This window comes from Oryzias latipes, chromosome 17 (genome assembly GCF_053564925.1).
Source record: "Oryzias latipes strain Hd-rR chromosome 17, Olatipes_Hd-rR_3.1".
NCBI lineage: Eukaryota > Metazoa > Chordata > Actinopteri > Beloniformes > Adrianichthyidae > Oryzias > Oryzias latipes.
The window spans coordinates 7,005,329-7,014,709 of record NC_136253.1 but is presented as its reverse complement, the minus strand read 5'-3'; the positions used below and the strand labels follow the sequence as shown (position 1 = coordinate 7,014,709).

Here is a 9,381-nt window from a genome sequence, read left to right as displayed (position 1 = left end):
AGATCGTTGTTGTTTGCTTAAGATTTCAGGCTTTTTTTCCCATTTGAGATTATGATCGGTGTAGCAAGGAGCAAAACAATTCCTATAGAATTGTCTTGCTGTGACCCACTGGATGTTATTAACTTACACATTTGAGTTAACAGATCATCTCTGACATCACTCATGGTATTCTAAATGGTGACAACGAAGAAAAAAAAACCCTATTTATAACTACATCAAAACAGATGATTAAAACAAGTAAATAAAACGAGACTTCATGGGTAGTTTGTGAAACCACCCTCCAGTGGTCGTTTGAGGAACTGCACCATGTGGTGCTTCTGGCTCAAACAGATGAACATGATCCAGAGGCTCAGTTCCTCCTGTTGATACCAGGCCTGGTCTGCAAACCGAGGGTGTAGCTTTGATTCGATCACAGAAAGAAATCCTGCTTTTCTCTTAGAGCTTGTGAACACCTTCTTTGATCTATGGTCATGTTTGGTCTATGAATGCCTCAGTAAGTGACCGGCTGCAGTCGTCTCTCTCTTCACTAAACTGTAGGCCAGAGCAGAGGTCTTCTTTGAGCCTGTGAAGGCCTTCTCAATGGATGATTCTGATCTACTAAACTCGTCATGGTTACAATTTGTTTGAGTGTTCCAGACATCATCACACTCTTTGTTTCAGTGTCATTGGCTTGTTCCCCATGTCAGGACCATTTTGGAGAAACCAGCTTCCAGTTCTGCTACATGTTCTGTCTCAAACACGACAAACACAGATGAAGTGGTCTAATTTTATTACTCTTCAAGTTTTTCAAATCATATAAAAGTCCTTTGAATAATGCTGATGGTAATTTGTTACTCCTTTGATTCTTGACGGTTAATTTACAGTTTGTTTTTTTTTAGTTTATACTTTTTAACTTCTTTCTTCTGTTGGTGCAATCGTGTACATTTTATTGACGTGTACCGCTGACCTCTTGACCAGGTTGATCTTAATCTCAACATTTCTTAATCTGATTTAGTAAAGGTTTATGAATAAAATCATCTTCTTATGCTGATTTACTTCACTCCTGACAAAAAAAAAAAGGTTTTGCCCAGAATTGTCTCTGAGCTCCAACAGTAGTAAATAAAAACTTTCTAGATTACAGTATTATGGCCATAAAACCTCCTTCAGGAAAACGGCCACCAAATGTCCAGTGATCTTTTTAATGTGATGTTATAGTTAAAAATCCAAATGTTCGGCAGGTTAAGCCATGGGATCGGGATAAGATGGGAAAACAGTCAGCACACAGACACATTCATCAGAAGGGATGGGAAAGTCCAACAGGACTCTTCCATTTTTCAAAAGCTTTTTATGGATCTCCCAGTGGGACTGTGGGATTCCCACCACTGGATATCCACCGTAGAGGGGTCTGTGTGTGTCCAGCAGCCAGAGTGAAGCTGTCATCGGGTGAGGACTTAGCACCGCCTCTGAAGCGCTGCCTGGACTCCATAAAGCTCGGGTCCAGAGGGACCCTGACAAACATGTTGGTCAGGTCAGTTACAAAACAAAAAAAGTGTCCATTTTCAAAAACGTAGTTTCCAAATGATGAGAAAAAGCTACTCAAAAACTCAGTCGGTGGCAGCAGAAGAGAACGTTAAAACACTAAAGGAGGAACACTAAATTCCAACAACCTCATCTTCAGGACTGCTTCCCGTCGAGGGGCGGGGCCTTCTTCCAGCCAGTCAGAGCACACATTCAGCCCTGTTGGTCAGTCTTTGCATGTTCTTCTAAATATACTTGGAGCTTTTGGAGTCCACTCCCATGGTTAATGGCACGTTAACATTGGGAGTGGGGTCATCTAGACCCACTAGACAGTGCTCTGAACTTTTTTTCTTCAATGATTTGTGATCTTCACTGGTTTCCATGGATTACATGAAATCTTTCCACCTTTATCATGGTAGGGAGAACACGTCAATGTAAGGATCGGGTCATTTTGACCCCACAAGATAGCACAAGGGCTATATGAATGAGCACCGTTTAAATGCTTTTTTTTTTTAACAATCTTACCTTTGAACTGTTGCAACATTTATTGAAACCACACCAATGGAGCAAAGCTCAGTTCTCTTAAAGTGTCCAGACCTACTTCTTCAGACTTGCCTATGGTTCCTACTGAATCTATAATTTTACAGTTTTTTGTCATAGTTTCATGGATTTAACTATTTGTGTAATAAATTCTTCTAATGGTTTCTTCTTTACCTGTAAGGAGACCTTGGGTGCCCAGAAAGGCGACGTATAAATACCATTGATTACGAGGATAATAGATCTCATCTCTTAAAGAGAGGATGACAGGAATCCTTTGATCTGTGATGAAGGTGAAGCAGCGGGACATTCAGACCAGAACGGGAAGGAAAAAAAAGCTGTCATCTTCCTGACAGGACCACACTCGGTAGGGTTTATTGGTTTACAAATATCACAAAGTCTCATTCTGATCAGATATATTTACAGAAACCTTCCATCATCGTGTGCATCGTTAGAGCGGCCGTCTCATTTAGCATCAACATTAACAGGTGAACATGCATTCAAGTAAATAAACACATTAATTGGTGGACATATAGAAAATTGCGTCGTTTTTCGCCTTTTTTGAAACCGAAGGATGAGAAGCCGGCGCCAAACGTCCCTCCTCCTCCTCCAGTTCACAGGGAGTGCAAACACTGAACAGCACGGTCAGAGGAACAGCCAAATGCATAGCGGTCTGCACCAGGTCCCTGCTGTGCTGCTTAAGACATGACAGTGAGTCCCACATCAACACTATGTACAGCTGACCGTCCCGCAGCTTCGTGATCCGGTTCGGAGCTCAGGCCGAAGCTTCATCCTCACGCTCTTGCATTTGGGGAGAAAACAATTTGGTGCAGCGAGAGCTGCTGGCCTCCGGGTAAAAACGGTCCAAACCTCCCTGCTGTAGGGAGTTTGATCCGTGAACGTCCACATGCTGCATACGGACAGGCCAATCAAGTTCCCTAAAGAAATTCAACAGCAACACACCGAGATGACTGTTGACGACGCTCGCACACCGCGCGGCCAAGGAGAATCTGCTTAACGCTTGTGTGAAAGAAATATGAAATAAATAAAACATTTGAGGAAAAAACAAAGGCTCAAGTCCATTTTTGAACCAGTGCGATGAGTTTTCTTTTACTTTTAGTGCAAATGTGAGGAGCTCAGTTCAGTAACTGCCTTTGAATGCAGATGTATTCATTCTTTCCTTCGGAGAGGATGGATGTGAGGAGCTCAGTTCAGATGTTTTGGCCCGGATTCGAACTATTTTCTACAAACAAGACGACTCGCTGTGGTGATGCGTGAAGGAAGCAGCTGAAAGGAAAAGGCTTTTTCTGTTTTCCATTTGATCCGGGACTTCAAAACCAGGCTTTTCTGTGGGGGTTCCGACACTTTAATGGGGACGTTTGACAGATCAGAAACAAACAGAACTTAAAGAGACAAATGACGGAAATATGAATGTGGATGTAACCAGCATTTATATGCCACTACTGTCGTCATGGAGACGTTTTTTTGACACCCCTACCAGTTTCATTTTAGACCGATGTTTCCATCAACAACATGCGGGCTTTAGTTTTGGTCCAAACAAAGTTTTGAAGCAACAAATATCTGAAAAGTTGCAACTTAACGTCTGCAGAGCATCAACGGGAAGATCCAGCAGACGTCTCCAGACACATTGTAGAACCAGACTGCAGTAAAGGTGGACCATTTCTCTTGGAGTGGCTGGTTTGGGTTGTTGGCTTTTGCCTCAGTACCTCAGTGCACATCAGTCGTACCTTCCTGCCTCATTCTTAAAGAGCAGAGGCCAAAGAGAAGTTTCTGGGAAGTTTTTCTGGAGATCTGACCTCCACCCACCCAGCTTTCGGTGTGTAACTCTGCTTTGGTAGGGATGTCAGAGTCAAATGTCCCACCGCCTGACCAATAATCAAACTACGTAGCACTGACCAAACCCACAAGCACAATGATGGATTTATGGAGTGGACGACGACCGTCCCACACCGATGTGTTTCACGGTACACAGGGCAGAGCTCCTCAATCCTGACTGTAGGAGGTTTGGAAGCTGAACTGTTGGCTGTGGGTGAGCAGCTCCTTTAAACCTTGAGCCTTCAAACTAGAATTTGGAGTTTTCTCCTAGGGAGAGAGATTTTAAAAGCCTCTTTTTCTCAAAAAACTTCTAGCATGAGGGAATGATCCTCGTGTCAAGAAGGAAAGAAATCAGGCGTTTAAAAACACGAACCTGAGAAAACAAATCATCACATGTACATTTCTAACACCAACACTGGCCTAGAGGATTATGACACAACGCTAAGCACAATGAAAACGTACTCACAATGGACACCAAGCGGTCAGGAATGTCAAATTCGAGTGAGTCCAGTGGCGGCGCCCGGGGTCAGTCAAACGTAAAAGAAAAACCTGCGTGTGGAGGCGTTCCGCGCCTGGAGACTTTTCTAGAGTCCCAAAACTTCTGGAGAAAGGTGCGGCTCTTCTTATTAAACCCAAGGATCTTTTTTTTTAAATATATATTTGAGAACAGTGAGAGTCAGACCCTTAACCCAAAGCACAGATCCGAAAACCTGCTGCTAAAGATTGATCACAAAAAGTCTGTAACAGAAGCCAAAAAGTCGTCCATGAGAGCCACCCGTCACCTACGCTTAAGGTGTGGCCAGCTGACGCTAAAGTCCTGACGGGGCGGGGCTACACAGACGTCTGCATTTTCACTTGTGTTGCAGCCGCAGTGGCTGCTCCTGACCGTTGATCGTCACGGAGCGCAGCTGGCCGTCCTCCTCCACCTCCACCCGCTCCTGGCCGTTCTCCACGATTCTGAGGAAAGAAAGGGGAACGGGGGCGGAGACACGCGGAGAGAAGGCGTTCAGTGTTGGAAGACACTGTGGAAGACCAGATGGGAGGAGGCTTTAGAGTATCATAAAGGCCTGTCCATCCACGTCTTTATCGACTGATCTGATGAATACACAGCGCCACATGCTCATCTTTAGGACGTCCATGCCTGCGGGCATCTTTGACCTTCCTAACATCTGCAGTTACCGTCAACTGTCTGCCTGGACGGCAGGTTCCTTAGGTTTTCTTCAGGTTTGGCACCACGGTAAGAGCCATGAGGTGACCAGATATTTGATCAAACCCCCACATTTCATCCTAGCATGCCTCCGCACAGGCAGGCTGCATGAGCACTAGCTCCACTCCAGAGGGAAGCTGGGTCGCACCAGCATCTCCACATCCAATCAGGTTCCAGCTTCATCACCATCCTGCAGGAGAGCTCATCTGTCTTCCTGTTTATGGATGCCACAAGCACGGAGAGGACTTCTGGTCATGAAGCCAGCTGAGGTCTCCTCACCGCCACAAACACCCTTCAAACCAAACTGAGCAGTTCTGAGTGAAATCGTTATTTAAAGTCCCCACTCCGATCTTCCGTTCTTCTATTATCCAAGTGCTCTTTTTGTCACGATTATGCTGTTCTCAACCAAAAATCTGGGTCACTTTCTAGGACATAGTTTCTACTTGAACCCTGAGGCTCAGCTCCTTCATTCAGAAGCAGTTCAATACAAACCGACACAGAACTTTGCTGCTTTTAATGGGAAAAGAGGATCCGACGGGTTTAGTAGATCTGCTCCGTTTGGATCAGAGTTCAGAAATGATCATGAAGTGTCTGCCTCTGCACGATCCATACCTCTTAGTCGTGATCTTCCTGCCGTTGACGGTCTTTGTGGACGTAGACACGGAGCGGAAGTTTCCCATGCTCCCTCCTCCACCTCTTCCATAGGAGGTCGATGAAAAAGACGTCAAGCCTCCACCTCCCAGACTGCCCATGGTGGTCATGTGACCCAGGTGACCCATGTGAGCCAGGTGACCCACGGGGCGCATCGGGCCAAAGGAGCTGAACTCTGAGAGCAGCAGAAGAGTCAGAACAGAGCCAGATGCTTTACGGTTCCCGTTTTCACACCAAAGTGATTCTCACCTGCTTGAAACGGTGAGAAGCCAGCACCAAACGGAGGAAAGCCGAAGCCTCCGAAAAACGGGGCGCCCACCTGACTGCGCCCCGATCGGCTGTGGTGCCGCCGTCCACGGTTGAAGAAAGGATCGTCGCCAAACGGATCTGCTGCAGAGGACGAGGCAGAACCAAACAAGTCAGTACAAAGGGGAGCACAGGTTTAGCACTGAAAAGGAAGCCGATCACACACTCCTTTAAACCATCGCTGCTTCTTACCAAAGAAGTCTGCAAAGGGGTCTCTGCCACCAAAGAACTCCCGGAAAACATCTTCTGGGTTTCGGAACGTGAACGGTTCATGGAAATGCTCTCCATTGTGGAAATGTCCCCCTGAGAAAGGAAGGAAAAGCGCGTGAACGGTGGAAAAAAGGCCATCTGCCCCGCCCCACACAGAACGGGGGTTCGGATGGAGCAGACATTCAGCTGCGCAGACATGAAAGGTTGCTCCAACAGCACAAACTGAAAATCAACTTTTATTTAAGGTCTTCAAGTTTAGGAGTCGTGCAGAAGCAGACTCTGGTAGTGGGGGAGGGGGGGTGGTACCTCACTGTTTTCTGTTATATTTTGTCAATAATGAGACGAACCGTGAAGAGACATGAACTGCTGTGAACAGAATTGGAGCTGATCTAGACTGATCCCCATTACTGATGTGCTGAGAGGTTACTGTACACCCCGCTTCACAAACGTCACTCTTCAGAGCGGCCCTTTACTGAGCAGCAGGCTACTCGCCCGGGGAGCGGCCCCTCGCCCGGAGAGGGGCCCTTCGGCAGCCTGCACTCCAGCAAAACAAAGCGGGAAGCAGTTTTTGTGTTTTTGTGAGCCCTGATGGGGGTTCCAAACCCGATGCTTTGAGCCACAATCAGACTTCCTCTTTCTGGAGCGGTGTCTTTTATATCGGAGGTGACATCACTGATGTTCTTTGCTCACCTCTCCCTCCATTGTGTCCCGTCAGCCCCTCTTTGCCGTGTCGGTCATAGATGCTCCTCTTGTTGACTGAAAGGTAAAAAACAACAAAACGGCAAAAATCAAAAAAATTCCTGTTTTACAAAAGTCTCTCTGACGTCACACATGGACTAAACCAGATTCCAGGTCGTTGGTCTACAGAAGGTGAACATTCAATGTCTGTGACTGGAAGAACATGTTCAGAACCAGACTCTGTAAGAACCAGGGATCAGCTGGGTCAGAAAGAACAGCAGAGAAACCCACAGGCACTAAAATACACTATAGAATCAGCTATAAGACAAAAAAAATACAATATTTCCTGAAGTTTGATACATTCATGGATGAGAATGAGATCGGAAGAAAGGTGTGTGGGAAAGCGTGAATCTTAAAATGACCACAATCATCTGAGAAAGCAGCATAACCGAAGGGTGACCCCAACTCTTCAGAGATGGTGTCTGCAGGGAGATGCACTAAAACGTTTCTGCAGTAAAACGTTTGGATTTCTGAGGTCTAAAGGTCAGCAGCCATGACCGTGACCAGAAAAGTTCACATGAAGGTGTCAAATTCACTAAAAACTATAGTATAGAATAGTGTAGTACATTTCAAATTAGAAGAAAAACAGCCTTTTGTTGAGCACAGCTTCTTTAGACGTAATCTGAAATAAATCTGTCTGGTTGGTAACAACTTCAGCAGCCAACAGGGGGCAGTAGTCTATAGGTTCCTCAGTCTCCCCCCCAGAATATCTGGTAATCACTAAAAAAAAAAAAAAAGGCTGGTTTCATAAAGACTGAACCATTAGGCTTGTGAGTGATGGACAGCTGCAACGCTCACCATCAGACAAGACTTCATACGCCTCGGAGAGCTCCTTGAACTTCTTCTCAGCATCCTCCTTGTTGTCCGGATTCTTGTCCGGGTGCCACCTGAGGGCCAGTTTACGGTACCTGCAGCAGGACAGCAGAACAACCACCCGGCTGGGGTTAGCATCTGCTGAAACTCCGGGGGAGGTTTTTTTGTGTCAGTCAGACATTTTCTGCTTCAGCCTGAAACACAGTGGAAGGGGCTGTGAACTTCTGAAACCTCCGTGGTCCTGAGTGTGAGGGATGGAGTTTACCACACCAACATATTCACTTCTCCATCAAGCGGGACTCAGCACTTCCAGAGGAGGGATGGAACAACTTTTGACCTGCATTAACCCTCTCCCTGTGATTTAATGCAGAGGAAAACATGCAGCTGCATTATGACATTTGATTCTGAAGAAGATGGAGGGAGAGGTGAGCACTGGTGACAAGAGGGACAGAAGGGCAGATGGCATCGGTGATGAGAAGAAACCTCGTCTGGTCTGCAGCCGGCGGCAGACGTTCCCACAGAAATAGAACTCCATGAGCCGAGTGTTTCTCCGTCAGCTGCTGGTGCTCAGCTTCAGGTATCAGCATCCCAGCAGGAAGAAGGGCTCCATGGGGCAGACGGAGAGCCGGCAGTCGCCACCCAACTAACAAGAAGACCTTTGATCAGCTACTCACGCTTTTTTGATCTCATCTGCAGGCGCGTCCCGCCGTACTCCTAAAACCTGGTAGTAGTCCACCATGATCAGGAGATGCCCCTGCACATGGAAGAAACGGGGGAGGAGTCATATGGAAGAAGAGGGCGTGGTCAGCAAGCATCAGAGAGCGGGGGCAGAGGAGCAGCAGTTTGGAAGATCAAACACTCAAAGTGAAGAGGTGAATGTGGGCAGAGGAGGAGACAGCAGACCAGGTCCTGCAGGAGGAGGCCAAGGACGCTGGTGGTCAGCTTCCTGACAGCCTGCTGGGCCTGATCCGGGATCAGGAGAACCTGTTTACTAGTCTGAGCTGGGGCCAAAGCAGCAGCGACGCTCTGAGGAAGACCTGTCGCTAATCAGACCGGACTCTGGCCCCTGGACTGGGATCTGCTTGGTCTCAGATCTTTGTCTAAACTCAGAGCTGGTTCCTGTTCTGGCCTCTGGTCTGAGATCTGGTCCCTGGACTCAAAACGGGTCCCTGGTCTCAGGTCTCTCACCTTGACCGAGCAAACGGCCGTTGGCGTCAGAAACCAGATCTGAGATCGGTTCTGGTCTCTGCCGCGGTTCTCGTCCTCCGCCCGCAAAATTAGCTTAGCACAGCTCAGCACGAGTTAGCATGAAACGCTGTCAAAAGTCCATACCCGGTCTGTCAGCGGCGAAAGGCGATGCTGATGTGACGGACGGTTAATGTTTGGGTCCGAACTGCTACTAAAGCCGAACTGGGTCAGTCATGTCCACAAATCTGCAGACGATCCAAATAAAACACGGCGTCCAGGGCTCCCTTGTTCTTCTTCTTCTCTGCAGTCACGTCCGCGCTGGGCTCTGCTGCCCCCTACCGGAGACTCGGTGACACACCACCTTTAAACAGCGACATTTCTGCTTAAAAACAGCGGGT

At 47.2% G+C, this 9,381-nt stretch overlaps 1 protein-coding gene across 2 annotated transcripts; it reads right to left on the bottom strand.

The window, feature by feature from the left end:
- Positions 1-2,380: 2,380 nt before the first annotated feature.
- Positions 2,381-9,344, bottom strand: LOC101174218 (dnaJ homolog subfamily B member 6-like). Of its 2 annotated transcripts, none has more exons than XM_004078621.5 (8): positions 9,128-9,344; positions 8,470-8,549; positions 7,781-7,890; positions 6,935-7,000; positions 6,227-6,337; positions 5,978-6,118; positions 5,690-5,903; positions 2,381-4,827 (listed from the first exon to the last, which is right to left on the bottom strand). In XM_004078621.5, exons 2-8 carry the CDS (start codon positions 8,532-8,534, stop codon positions 4,722-4,724), a joined length of 813 nt encoding a protein of 270 aa, XP_004078669.1. In that variant the 5' UTR covers positions 8,535-8,549; positions 9,128-9,344; the 3' UTR covers positions 2,381-4,721. The 2 variants fall into 2 exon arrangements, with proteins under 2 accessions (XP_004078669.1, XP_011484396.1); XM_011486094.4 differs by having other exon boundaries at positions 5,978-6,115; positions 9,128-9,342.
- Between the last annotated feature and the right edge of the window lie 37 nt (positions 9,345-9,381).